Genomic DNA, 14,405 nt, shown 5'->3' on the forward strand with positions numbered 1-14,405 from the left:
CTTGGGCACCCACTGCCATACCTCGACAAATGACAAACCCTGCTTGGGGTCAAAGAGACACAGGCTACTGATGGAGCAGCGGGGCCATGGGGATGTCCTCTGCAGGTCATCGAGCCTGATTATCCTGGGGGGGACACACACCAGCCAAGCTGGAGGGGCCGCTGTGCCTGCAGAGATGGAGGGGCTGTGTCCTGGCCAGTGTATGCTTGCCCAGAGGACCACTTACTCAAAGCTGAGATGGGGCATCACCTGGTGCAGAACAACAGGCTGCTCTGCATTTGCAGACAGCAGCAGCCAGTGCCTGTTTTGGGAGGAGGCTCTTCTGGCAGCCTAATAACTGCAAGAGACTTTCACATGCTCCCTGCTCAACAGCGAGATGAATATCGTGACAGGCTTCAAATGACACATCCCTTAAGCTCATGCTGCTGCAGCAGGAACACGGTTCCCAGCCAAGCAGCCTCCAGCGATACCACCTTGGGCTGTGATCTTGTCAGGTTTCATAAGCTTCATCAGGCTCTGCTCTGGCTGCAGTACAGGGGTTTCGCTGTCAGGATAGCTGTCCTACTGCCCCAGACAGCATCCCTGAACACTCAACAGCAGTGCTACATCCTAGCAGTCAACAGGAGGATCTGCATTTTGGTCTTGACAACTTCAACCAGCAGATAATAAGGGACAGGACGGGTGGCCCCTTGGGCATCAGCTCAGTGGATCAGTAATAGGGCTGGGACTGTGGTGGCTGTCTCAAACTCATCAGACTTTAGCAGTGATGGAAAGCACCTTCAAACCTTTCAGGCTCCCAGGAGCAGAGGGTCCCAGGGAGGCCCCTGGGGCACATGTCACCTAAACCATCTTATTAGTGCAAACTGTCCACAGTTATCCAGCTTCAGTTACTCCACCTGAGCATCCTGTGGCTTGAACGTACCACAGGAGATGACAAGTCCATCTTCTCATGGCAATGATCTGCAACAGGGCTGCCTGCAGAAACTCATCCAACTGCTGCCACAGAGCAGCTCAGCACTCATTCAGGACCCTGAGCCAGCACTGTGCTTATCTACAGCAACAGGCTCTGGCTAAGCCTGACACAATAGACACGATGATCAAAAGCCACTGCCCTGCCACCCAGCCCACCTCTGGTGTCCTGGTTCCTCCTCTCCTCTTCCCTCTATCCACATCATACTCTCAGCAGAAGCCTGTCAAAACAGATGAGATCTATGGAAACCAGTGTCTCTGAGGATGGGCATGAAGCACATGCTGCTCTGTCCACAGACACAACGGAGTTGAAATGATCTGAGAGTGCTGGGCGTCAGCATCTCATTCCCCACTGCTCACCAGCCCCTTATGACTCACAAAGTCACTTCAAAAAGAGCTCCTCAAAGCATCATCACTGCCTTTGACTTCCCAGTCATAGAGGAAGAGGAAGAAAGGGTAGGAGGTGGCAGCACAAAGGTAATTACTGCATCCCAACAGCCTTGATGGAAGACAGCACTGAAACCCCCTTTGTCTGCTTGGAAGTCAAGAGCCTGAAAGAGCATCTAAGGCACTTGAAGCATGCATGTAAAGGGTGGGGGAAGAGTCCCACAGGGCTCCTGCAGAAGGAGGCCAGTTGGAGAGGCCGGACCCATGTCTCTGGCAGCCTTGGGGCCTCCTCCCATTACAGGATGCAGCAAGGATGCTCCCTCCACCTCAGCCACAGTCCCTCACTGGTCATCCCCACGTGCTGCTCCGCCTGCTCCAGCACCTCCAGGATTCCACCCTGCCACACACCCCGCTGTTCTGCACGACACAAAACCTCTCATCCAAAGTCTTCCATCTGCCACTTCCACACTCCTTTCTTTTCTTGCCTTCCCAAGAAAGCACTTCCTGCTCCCTTTTCAGATCTCTTTCTTTTTCCCTTCCACCTTTTCCCTGGTTTTAATTCCCTCACTTTCAGTCTCTCTCAGCCCACTCACTCTCTGCCTTTTATGCCTCCGTTTGCTCCCCTTCACATTGCCCAGTCCAGCTCTGGGATCTCCACAACCTTCCCTTTCTCCAGAGCAAGGGCAGGAGCCCCTTGATTCCCCCTGACCACACCGCAGCCAAAGGACTCCATCTTTGGCCCAGCTTACCCTGCACCTCAGGACCCAGCTTGGAGGAAGGAACCCTTCCTGCAAAGGGGAAGCATCTCTGTAGCCACAGTGCATCCCTGTGCTGTCCCAGAGCGGCTGCCCCTGCAGCCAGGTTGCTCCTCCGAGGCACGAAGTCTCTCCAAATGAATGGCTCATGCCTCTGCCAACCCCACCTCCTCACCAGCCTTCCCTTCCCTGTTGGTCAGCATTGCTGTGCCAGCTCCCACCTTCTGGCCACGGTGCCATGTGGACCATCCATCGCACGCAACCATCACCCGCAGTTCTGCAAGGACTCCTGTCTGTGGACAGGTGGCATCAGCACACCTGAGAGAGCTCAAAAGGTGACCCCAGGCTGCCGGAGCGCCTGTGGTCATCTGTGCTGCGCTGATGCAACCCTTCAGAGGACGAGGCTCAAAAGAGCCTAACGTGAGCCCTCCAGTAAGTAACCTGCTGCTTTGTGATCTCTTCGTTTCCATGCAACAGCATAATGCCATAAAAAACTGGTCTCTCTAAATCTTCTCACCCTCAGTAAGTTTGGCATTACGAGTTACAGTTGTGAAATGCTTTTGGTAAGGAACAGCTTTATGAAAATCTTGGACTCTTGAGCAGGCAGCTTAAAAATGAAGAATGACAGGGTCTGAGGAAGTTAAGTGCTCAGAGCACATCATGCCCAGCACAGAGGCATCCCTGTCTGGAAAACCCTGCCTGCCAAGTCACACTGCTCTAGGGCAGGCATCCCTAGCTACAACATTTCTTTGCAGAGCCCTAAGCTACCATTTTAACTAGTACCCAGTAAGGAATAAAGGGCACAGTATGTTGAAACACGATGTCAGAGAACCAGAGCAGGACAGAACAGGGACACTGAAGGACATCCAGCCCATTAGTACTAACTCAGTCAACGACTATCGCTTAAGGCAGAGGCTCATTCAGATATCAAACGGGGAACAGAGCAGCCCCACCTCTTGCCTCCATAAGGCCAGAGGGTAAAATCACACTTACTTCTGCATTTAAAAGCACCTTTGTTCAAGTTAGTTCTGGCTTTGCTCTTCTTTGTAGGCTCTCTAGAAATGTCTCTTCTTGATGGCAAGGGCAAGTGGGGCGGCTAATCCCATCCCATTAGCTTCCTCGGAAATACTCAAAGGACTATGGACACTGTCCGGGAGCAGGTGGCCAGAAGGCAAGTCTTGCTAACCCAGCAGGACTCGGGCTGTGTACACACACATCCAGCCCCAGAGCCCTCTGCCGTCAATAAAGCCTGCTGGAGGGAGGGAGGGAGAAGATAAAGAAACAGCCTGCACATGGCTCAAAAGGAGACTTTTCCCCTACAGACGCCGCCTTCCCAATGGCAAGGGTTGCCACTGCTGCTCTTTTTCAGATGGTGGCATGAACACCTTAAAACGGAGGGAACATTTCAGTGTAAACCTGACCGAGCGCCATCCCATGAGGGCTGGGAGGGTGCATGGGACACCCCAGCCCCCTGTGCTCCTGGGGGCTGCAGCAGCACAGTCTCTGGTACCACATGGGTCAGATACAAGGGTTGAGAGCAACCACCCCCTCCTCAAACGATGAGCCAGTGCTGCCTGCATCACTCTCACATTCCTTCCAGCTCTCCTTCCCATTACATCTCCTCTTTAGAAACAGCTGTTTGGCAGTATTACTAATCAGTGCCACTTGGAATAATGTTGCATTTCCCTCAACATTACTATTTTATCTTCTTTCCTTCCCACCTCCAGCTGCTGCTTTCTTTCCACCATCCCCAGCCTGGAAAGCAGTAATACATTCCTTCGTTTTATCCAGGCTCTACTTCTCTGATAGTGTAAACAATTCACTTCTAACCCATGCAAAAAAAAAAAAAAAAAAAAAAAAATTTAAATTAAATACTGTTAAACCCACTTAAAATAAATACTTGCTGAAGGAGCATCAGCTGGAGACTGCACTCCAACATACAATAATCCCACTGCGCCCAGGGAAATCCTCTTAAACCTATATCAGATAAAGATTGTAAAACTGTTATACAGCTAAACCAACAGTGCAGACACAGAACCAAGATGGAAAATGTCCTCCCAGCTCCTCCCTACTGAGGGGCATCTCTGTCCCAGGGCAGGTCAGCACGTGAAGTAAAACCCTGCACTGCCTGGGAGGAGCTGGAGGGAGTGGGAAAGGCCAGTCCTGCCAGGGCTTTTGGCTGGAGAAGGTGAGGGGCCTTGGCACCAAAAGCCTACCTCTGAAGCACTGAAGTATTGCTCTCCCTTTCCTACCCACCCCCGGCCGGCAGCCAAAGCAGGGCCGAGACCTTCTGATGCTTTAAACCAGAATAAATCTCTCCCCCAGGATGCTCAATAGTAACACCTCCAAATTAGCAGGTAAGGAGGCTGAATCAGAGGGGTCTCACTTAGTCTTCTGAGCCCTCATGAGGGCAAGACAGAGGTAGCAGTCTTTCAGCTTTTGTGCTACCCTATCTGAGAAAAAAAGGATCTGATGTACAACTGGTAATGCTACTAGGAGCTTTTGGGTTTGTTGTTTCTCTGCAGTTTGCCAGAGCGTGGCCCCCACTTTGACTTTGTTTTGCTTGTTTTGTCATTTTTCAACAAAATTTCATGCATCCACACCACAACAAGCACAGAGCTTTGTGCCACAGAAGCAGGCTGGCTCGGCAACTGGCACTGCGCTACATGGGGACTCCATCACTTGCCACCAGACCTACTGCAGCAACACAAGCAACGTGATAAAAGCATCAGCATCAACAGCAGAAACAGCTGCCCCTGCCTCTCAGGGCAGCAGACTGGCAGAAATGCACAGCAACCAAGTCTAAGGGGCTGGAACTAAAGAACAACTAAAGCAATCCTCCAGGGGAAAGGAATCATAAAAAAATAAAACCAAAAACAAGAGAAGGAGGAAGGAGTAAGCGCAGCACAAACCTCCCCAGAGAGGCAGCACGAAAAACAGGCAACGTGGAACGTGACGTTTCCATCAGTACTCGAGTAACGGGCGGCTCCATTGCAGGATTTCTCAGTGCTGCAGCTGGCTGGAGCCATGGGGACCATACTCCACTTTCAGAGTTCACTGAGCAATTGCTAAGGCAGGGGACGGGTGCCATATGTTACCAGCTGCGCTCGCAGTTATCGCTTTCCCCATTTAATGCTGAGAGCCTGTTTGGAGGCACAGAAGCAGAGAAACCTGCACACTTCATGCCTCTCCCCTGCCACCCGGTATTCCGGTAACACTGCAAGGAATGCCAGCAGGCTGTGCCAGCCAGTCAACGAGCAGGTCCAATTCCGGAGCCACCAGGCTGTCCTGGCCCCTCAGCCCTGCCAGTACCCATTGCAAGCAGGGAGGCAGAAGAGATGGGTGCCCCTCAAACAATGTGATGGTTCATACAGCCAGAGGCAACTCCTGGCAAGCTGCTGAGCACGCAGGAGGCAGGTACCAAGCTCTGCCCATCACACATTACAGCCTGCTGGCTCCACCACCTGCTCGCCCAACTAAGCCCGTCTCTTTCTGGCTCTCCTTTTGTGCTCTGGCTTTCTTTTTGTCTCCCAGAGCTTCTTTCACCTGTGCATGTAGTGAAAAAATAATCATTTGGGGGGAAAAAAAGAGGCTGGGAGCTGCCCAGAACACACTGGGTAGAAATACTACTAACTAGTAAACATCTACTAGCACCAGATGACCTTTTGCTTCCCACGATAAGCATGTGGAGCCTGACCTGAAAGAGTCCCCTCACATGTCAGGTTTACTTTCCTGAAAAAGATGGAGAGCTCAAGATTTGGCTCCTGACTAGCCCACTTAAAATCATAGACTCATTTAGGCTGGAAAAGACCTTAAGGCCATCAAGTCCAACATTTACCCCAGGACTGCCAAAGTCCACCACTAAACCATGTCACTAAGGGCCACATCTACACGTTTTCTGAACACTTGAGGTAGAGCTGGTCTTCAAATGCAACAGGATCTCTGGCCAAAGATTTTTTCCATCCTAGTTAAAAACCTTTGCATCCTTTACCTCCTATCAGCATGTAACACACAGACATGATGGCAATATACACGAACAGCCTATACCACTGATCTCTTCTCAGAGGGATATTCTAAGAGGCATCCTAAAAATCAAGATGACATTTAGGATTACCAAATGCCTCATTTTACCAGGAACTGGCAGAGTATATTGGAAGAGTCATCAGAACAAGTGAAAGGGGCATGTGGGCTAAGTGTTGCTTTTGCAGCAGCTCCTTCCAGGGCAGCAGAGGACCCCAAGCCTTGCAGCCTCACCGACACTGAAGAGGCAAAGGGCTTGGTGGAAGAGCCAGTGCCACGGTCCCATCAACCTGAGCCACGCATGCCTGAGTGGAGCCAAGTGGCTGGAGCAGAGAGAGGGCAAGACCCCGCGTCTTCAGAAAAGAGGCTTTTGCAGGGAAGACTGCTTTAGTTTTCAAAGATCATTTCAACTGACTGGTCTGATTTTGCTATTCAGGTTCAGCGCTACACAGAAACCTACCCATACAAAACGCTGCAGCTCTTCACAGTCTGAAGGCAAGTCAGCATTTGGGCTCCTGTGCCTCCCTTCCTGACAAGTAAGAGACATAGAAAGCCTGGAAGAGAGAGGGCTCCTTTGAAAGACCAGCCTAGATCCGTGAGCAGAGGGCTGTGCAATCGCCTGTGGCTGTATTCATTTACATTTTTAGAAATGCATCTTAGAACACATTTTTTCCTACAATGCACAGGTACATGCATAAAAAGGGACATGTATTCTTATTGTAATTCTCCTCCACGTGCTAGCTAAATTTAAAAAAGCACCTCTACCTCAAAAGGGACAATGTAGGAAAAATACCATATGGAACATGGTGATGTGCCCCAAATGTGTCTAACACCAGGTTTTTGAGAAATGGGTAGGTGGACAGGAGGGGGGAAAGAAAGAAACACTTCCACAATGGAGAGCCTTCCCCACAAAGCATGTCACAACACCAAGTTGCCTGTGGTTTTGAGGGACAGGGTACGAAAGCAAGGGAGGGGGAAAAACTCAACAGCAAAGAAGGGGGAGAGTAGTCCATTTTTTTCAGGCAGGTCTGCCTAAAGTTCATTCCACATCTCCTGCACAATAGAGGTGCAGAAGTGATGCCATGTAATGCAACAATAAGGAAGTAAAAATTAGGCAAGCAATTCCAACAGGAAAGAACAGGACATGGTGTACTGCAACAACTGTCATAATTTGAAGTGTTTAGCAGGAAAATACCAGAACAGGGGATGAGATAAAGATACATAAAATAATGAGTGAACCTTGTCTAGCAATGCGAGGACACACACAGAGGATTTCTGTTACAAGCTTTCAGCTGTAACATGAATGGTATCTACAAAAAAGTGTTTTAGACAGCACAAGGAATAACTAAGCCCATGCAATTCATTGCCAGATTATATATGACTAAAGCCAATGCTTAAAAAAAGAGACAAAGACTGGAAATTCAAATAGGTCTTGGTGCCTTCCTCTTACCATCAGGAGTGTTACATCTGGAAGAGGCATGGAGCCTCTGGACTGGCTTCATGCACACCCATGCCAGAAGAGGCTGTAAGGAAGCAGCTCCTCTTGCCAGCTCCGGAGCCGCTGGCCGCAGGGTTGCCTGCACCACCAGACCACCAGCCTCCTCAGCCTGGCAGTGCCTATTAGCCTCACCGCTTCTGCAAGGGCAAAACTGAGTGAGCTTAAGCAGCTATACTTCCAAGACATCAGAAATGGATAAGCGGGACTGGAGATGAATCCTATTCAGCATCATTACCAGCAGAGCTGAAAGATAAGCCTTTGTTTCTAACTCCCGTTATCCAAGGAGCTCAAAGCACTTCACAGTTATTTAGCTTAGATTTTATGAAAGGCTTGTATGCTGATTTTACCAGCTGGAAAATGGCGAGGGAGACGGAGCACGCCGTACCCAGGGACACGCAGTGAGTCGGCAGCATGGTAGGACCCAATGCCTGCAGCCCCACGCTGCTCCATAGCATCAGAAACTGGGTACTCTGGTTTGCTGGTGCGATTCCCAGGCTGTACCCATAGGAACTGCCAGAGGTAAAATATGTTTACCCGTCCTCATTCCTCCCCCATTAACAGACAAACACTCCCTTTCCATCCACAGCAGGAACAGAAACAAAAAGCAGGGCAGCACAGGTCAAATTTTCTCTTCCAAGGCTACTACAAAGAGCTTCAGGCATGCAGAGAAGGACAGTAAGAACAAAATACCCTAGTGTCTAGCTGCAAAGGACCACCTAGGATAAGGTATTTGATTTTGCTTTTTCTTTAATTTTTTTTTAATGTCAGCTAAAGGGTAATTTGAAAGTGAAGGACATTTTACTCCTCTGGGGAGCTAATTACTGCAACAAGCACAGCCCAAACAGGCAAAGATGAATGTAACTCATAAAGCAGGAATTTCAACACCACCAATCCTGGAACTCGCTTTGGTTAACCGATGGCTTGGCCAAATAAAGCACATGCATGCTTCATGGAGGTAGCAAAGTCACTGAGATGGCCTCAGAGAGATTAGAACATCTGCATTAGGACCTCAAATTCTCCTTTCATAGACGAGAGGAAAGCAATAGAGACAAACTCCTGCAACCTCTCTAAAGAAATATGAAATACAAAAAAATGTGCCAGAAAGAAAAAAGAATTTGGGGATATACAATGGATCTTTGTTGTTCCCACCTGGTTGAGATCACCAATGTTATGCCATTATTTAGCACTGACATCCCCACTATATACCATCTGTTGCTCTCACCTGGTTGAGATCACCAATGTTATGCCACTATTTAGCACTGACATCCCCACTATATACCATTTTATACCTTTCCTTAAACACCTTCTCTCCAAACTGCTGCCTAACAGTGGTTCCTACTGCACAGCAGCCAAACGATTCCTTATGGGATCATAGGACAATTCAAGGTGAAAAGGACCCTGGCGTGGGGGTGGGGACTGTGGCACAACTATAGGTCAAGCAGGGCCAACTGTAAGGTCAGACCATGCTGCTCAGGGTTTGATCCTGTTAGGTCTTGAAATGCTCCAGAGACGGAGCCTGTGCAACCCTCTCAGGGCAGCGTGAACTGCTCGTTTCCATTTCTGCCTGCTGCATTTCTGTTGCTCATCTGCAAAAAGCCTGGTCCCCCCAGGACACACATACAGTGACAAACACTTCCCCCTGTCTCTCAGGAGGAAGAGAAAAAGGCAGCATAGAAAGAAGACTCCCAAAAAGACTTCTGTCAAAACCAGTAGACCCTTGTCTGCAAGACTACCACCTCTCGCCTGACACCTCCCTCAAGCAAAGCCACCCCATCTGACAGCTGGAATAAACCAGCAGCCCCTAAGGTCCATGCTCCTCACGTGAGCAGAGGTGACTACCCTTGCGTTGGGTCCCCCCAGGTTCCCGGGAGCAGGCACTGCTCTCCCATGGCAAATCTGTGACACGACTTCCCCCCTCTGCTCTGTGCAGGCAGATCACATATGGCAGCACTTGACAAAGAAGAGGGGAAGCTGCTGGTAACAAGCAGCAACAGCTGGTACAAGCTAATAAATTTCACATTTTCTCTTCTTTTTTGCCTGCTACATGCCCTTTAGCTTTCCACTAACACTCTGGAGATTCTCGGTTGCAAGGTCAACAAGAGAGACCTGATTTCTTCAATGCTTGTCTGAGACCTATGCAGCTCCCTCCCTTCCAGCACCAACCTTAAGCCTTTCTTCCACCTCTTGTGTTACTAAAGCCTCTCAGATGCACCCTACAATTATTCTTCTTGCCATGGGCTTGCAGCTGGCCACACAGTCACATACCACAGTGGATTCCTTCAAGACACAGTCTTAAAGACATGGTCAAACTACCCATGGATTGAGTTCTAGTCTGCAGAATAGGGCAGCTCAGCATTTGGAGACAGGACCCCTCCAAGCAGAGCTGCAGCCAGCTCTGACATGAGGCAGAGAGGCAGCCGGCTCTTCACGCCACCAGTGTCCTCACCCACCACCACTCCCAAGTCTGGCACAGTGTCAAAACTTCACCACAATGGGGCTGCCAGCCCAAAGAACACACACCCAGCCCCTGGGAGCCATCACAGCCAGACAGGAACAGGGCAGAGATCAAGGCACCAGCCTGCCTGGGCAGGGTGAGACCTAGCAGAGAGCGGAAGCGTAGCCGGGCTGAGAGGCGAACGGGGGGAGCCACTGAATATCACCAAGCTGGTGCAGATCCTCTCTGTCCCCCTCTCACCTAAGCCTGGCGGGAAGGAAGGCGATGTCAGTTATAGTCCCTGCAGGCACCACCAGCTCCACAGCAGCTCCTGCCCTTCTCCAAGACAGCAGAGTCCAAGTGCTGCTTGTTTCTCAGCTCTGCACTGAAATTGCTCCTTCTCACTCTGCGGTACCATGGGGGTTGTGGTCTCTCCCCTTGCCTGCCCCATCCAAACCCCTTTCATTTTCTTTGCTTTAACTTGTTTAGGATCGATGCTGTACAGCTGTTTCCCACAAAGTAAGAAGTACACAAGCTGCCACCTCCTCAAGTGCTTTGAAACCTTTCCTCCTGCTCTGTCACTGCCTGTTCAAGAAAAACCTCAAAGCTTGATTTCTTCCGTCAAATCATGGACTCTGAAAAAGAGCTCAACATTTGCGGGAGCACAGATAAAATAACACTGAGATAAAAGTCTGAAGCTTCTGAAGAGGTTATACCTGGGCCTCTTTGCTGTTATCAGGTACAGGCTGTAAGGGTACAGGCACAAACAACTCGTTGCAGAGATATAGTGGAGTACAAATTTGCAGTGACTCATGAACTCCGAAGTAACTGCTGAGAGCTCACTTCTACCCCACAGCAAAACACAAGTTTATTTATCCATTAACATAAGTTGAGAAGCACAAACCAGCATCTCAGATTGCACAGCATCCCTGCAGCTTCACCACCTAAATTACTGCACAGAAATCTCTCTGTCCGTATTTCAAGTGTTATTAAGACGAGGAATAATTCCAGTGACACTCTGGAAAATACTGCTGCCCTGCCGGTGGTGATGCTGTTACTGGGATGCTGCTTTCTTTCACCTGAAAATCCCTTGCTGTCCTTAACTTCCTCATAAAGTAGAGCAGCCCATGTACTTCTTCATACATGCTCTTCATAAAGAGCAGTCCATGTACTTCTCACAGCCATCAGACTCTGTATGTGGGATAATCCTTTCTCATGATCAACCACAGTTCTACAGCATCCTGAAAGGATGCACCCATTATTTATTTCCCTTTGCCACCTTTCTCAGCACAAACACTTCCATCTGAGTTGTCCTAAATTCTTCCTCCTAACACATCTTGCAGCCCAGGTATAACTTTCCTTCCCAAGGATACAGCTCAGAAGGAGATGAGAAGACGGGTAGTTAAGATAGGAAGACTTATTTTTGAAGCAACTGAAGGAAATTGAAGACTGGTGAAAAAGTTTAAGCCTTGATACACGTTTCCTCCCATGGCAGAAGGCGCCTGAACCACATTACTGGCCTCATTCCTAGCTTCAGAGAGATTAGCACTTGCACTGCATGCCTAAATCCAGATACGAATCCCATGAAGTGCCTGAGGAGCACTTCTTAGTCCAGGCCAGAGACACCAGGTCCTCAGAGTGGTACTAGATCCTGGCCAAAATCTCAGTGAATAAAAAGGAACCTCCACTGGAGACACTAACCATGCTTGCTGTTTGTGAGGAGGATAGAACTGTACTTTGAAGCCCAACCAGCACATTCTTGAAGATGCTGAAGAATCCTGGCTATACAGCCCTCAATGCTGCCCAGATGGCAGGAGCAGAGACACATACTGGCTGCTCTGTTGCCAGTCTGTCCCGATGCAGATAGCTGCCCCATGTGCCGCTGCATCCAGCTCCCCTGTCACAGGGTTATACTGCCTGGGTGAAGAAGGGAGAAACTCTTCCTTCTTCTCTTCCCTTAAAACACAGGACACAATAACTCAAAGCTCTCAGAGCAGCAAGTCTAGAATCAACACTGCTCCAAACACATCCATTTCACACATAAACAGAGAGAATAGAGATGCTTACAAACCTGCCTCCCTGCAGGCTTTGCTGTTGCCAAAAGAGAGCCACTCAATCTAATGAGTCAATTAAAAATTCATAAATGGATGAAAGAAAAACAGGAAAAAAAAGTTTTGTTCTGTTTTTGAGAAAATGAGAACAATAACTCTCATTTAGCTCCTGTGTACCTCGTCTTGCTTGTTGTCTACAGCAACAAAGCCAGCCTGAAAACCCATGACCTGTAGCTGAGAGCTGAAATGTCAGGGGATAAAAAGGTTGCGTGTTCTGCCCAGCCCTGCAGAGAAGAGCCCATTTCCCCAGCAGGACTTCAAGGTCCAACAGGGTTCAAGTCAACACAGGCTCATATGAATGGGCTTGTTGTCCTACAGCTCATCACAAGGGGCTCTCTGGAAAAGTCAGTTTCTCTCAAGAGTTTGGTTAAACCACAGGAAACACCTACGCTGATACACACATTCAAAACACAAGTGACCGTAAGTCACTTCTGAAGTGAATTTCCAGAAATGAATTAAGCTAAACCAAATTAGGGCCCCAAATTCTGAGCGCAAGCATCCATGAAGGGGCATAATGTGATTTAACTAATCCACTAAAAGTTACTTTAGATCTATCTTCTTTAACATCCCTGATGCACATTAAGCCCTGAAGCCAATATCCTCAAAACACTATTCATGGGTGTCTACAGAATCCCAAATCTTACATGTCTCACTGGCAGAGCAACCCAGCCCCAAACCACCCTGCCCCCAGGCACTTTTTTCCCCCACTGGGTGTTGGTTTGCAATGGGCTTCACTCCCTGAGGTGACTTCACAGCAGCAGTGCTGACTCAGTCCTGTTCAAACTAAAGGGGCAACCACAAACCTGGGCACCTGAGCACATCACAGAACTGCAAAACAAACAGAAACACCCCACAAAGAGTACACAGGCATCTACCTCCCCAGCTTCTCATGGACATCAGATGGCACCTAAGTACAAACATGCACCCAAGCACAGGGCTTCACCTGGGAGAGTGGCTGGGCTGGCCCCTCTGAAGGGAAGAAGCCAAAGTACACGCAAGCTGATGGCAAGCAGCACAACCCAAAGGAGGGCTATTGTGATTTAAATTCACACTTTTACTCCTTTCACAATGGGTTTCCTGTGTCAACAGGGCCTGCACAGCCAACACCCTGACTAGCTAGTCTGGATAAAACCAAAGTGGTTTCCAAACCAGAGACCTGCAGGCTCACAGAAGTCTCCCAAGGAAAGCAAGCCTGCTGTCTGTGGGCTTAAATTTGCTAGAGGGTTGTCTCTGCTGCAGAGGAGTCCTTCAGCAAAGAGTTTGATGGCAGCTATTTGACTTCTGTTAGCCAAGTTAGAGACTTCAAATCCAATCCCATTTTGAGACACAGAAAGCAAGCTGAAGCTTGAAAAGGTCATGTCGGCTAGTATAGAGGTGCTGTGGAAATACTCCAGATTTTAAAGAACCTGTTTTCAATTTTTCTAACACAAACAAAAACAACCATACAAACCCCAAACCAACTCCCCCACATTCATCTACAGACAACTCAATTCAATTGGAGTGGTGTTTTCAGGATGCATTCAGCGTTACCCTCTGTTAAGAGCCTGAAGATGGAAGTGCTCAAAAACCATGTAGATGAGGCCCTTAGTGACACGGTTTAGTGGTGGACTTTGCAGCCCTGGGGTGACGGTTGGACTTGTTGACCTTAAGGTCTTTGCCAACCTAGTCGATTCTGTGATCTCTCCTGTTCCCGTTAGATGCCACTCGTTACATCTTCTCTCTTCCCCACTCCACTATTTCACCACCTTTGGCACACAGCTCTCTCCTCTGCAGCTTGTGCCATCTGGAGCAGCTTCCCTACCCTTCTCCTCTACATAAATCTCTTCCACATCCCTCTTGCTTTAAAGACAGAGCTTCAAATGTCCCTCTCCCCAGCTATGCTGCCTGACACCTCTTCTTCACAAGGGCCTTAATACTAGAAAAAGCTTGGTACCTCCTGTGCCTCTACGTGGTGATTCCCTGCAATTCACACTACCCGTGCTGCCCGCTCTCTGCTCCGTCTTCCTCACTGCTGTTTTGGCTGACAGCTTACGTGGATGACATTGCACATGGAGGGGTCCATGGGTACGTGCTGGGAGATGCCCCCTTGCCCCAGCCACGCCGCTATCAGGACAGCTTACCCACGAGGTTCATCTTGGCGCTGTAACTCCCGAAGTACCTCTCGTCGGTGTTGGGCGTGTGGCACTCGTACTCGCCGGCGTCCCGGGCCTGCAGGTCAGAGATGGGAAACC

General features: G+C 49.2%; 1 protein-coding gene across 1 annotated transcript in view; it reads right to left on the reverse strand.

Annotated features, from left to right (window-relative positions):
* IGSF3 (immunoglobulin superfamily, member 3) overlaps positions 1–14,405 on the reverse strand; it is a gene marked incomplete at its 5' end in the record, with an annotated part of 63,251 nt that overhangs the window by 48,595 nt on the left and 251 nt on the right. Inside the window, 1 exon segment of the mRNA XM_010011994.1 lies at positions 14,295–14,394. Coding sequence (XP_010010296.1) covers positions 14,295–14,394 — 100 coding nt within the window.

Source organism: Nestor notabilis, unplaced genomic scaffold, assembly GCF_000696875.1.
Source record: "Nestor notabilis isolate BGI_N333 unplaced genomic scaffold, ASM69687v1 scaffold5453, whole genome shotgun sequence".
In the NCBI taxonomy this organism is placed as follows: Eukaryota; Metazoa; Chordata; class Aves; order Psittaciformes; family Psittacidae; genus Nestor; species Nestor notabilis.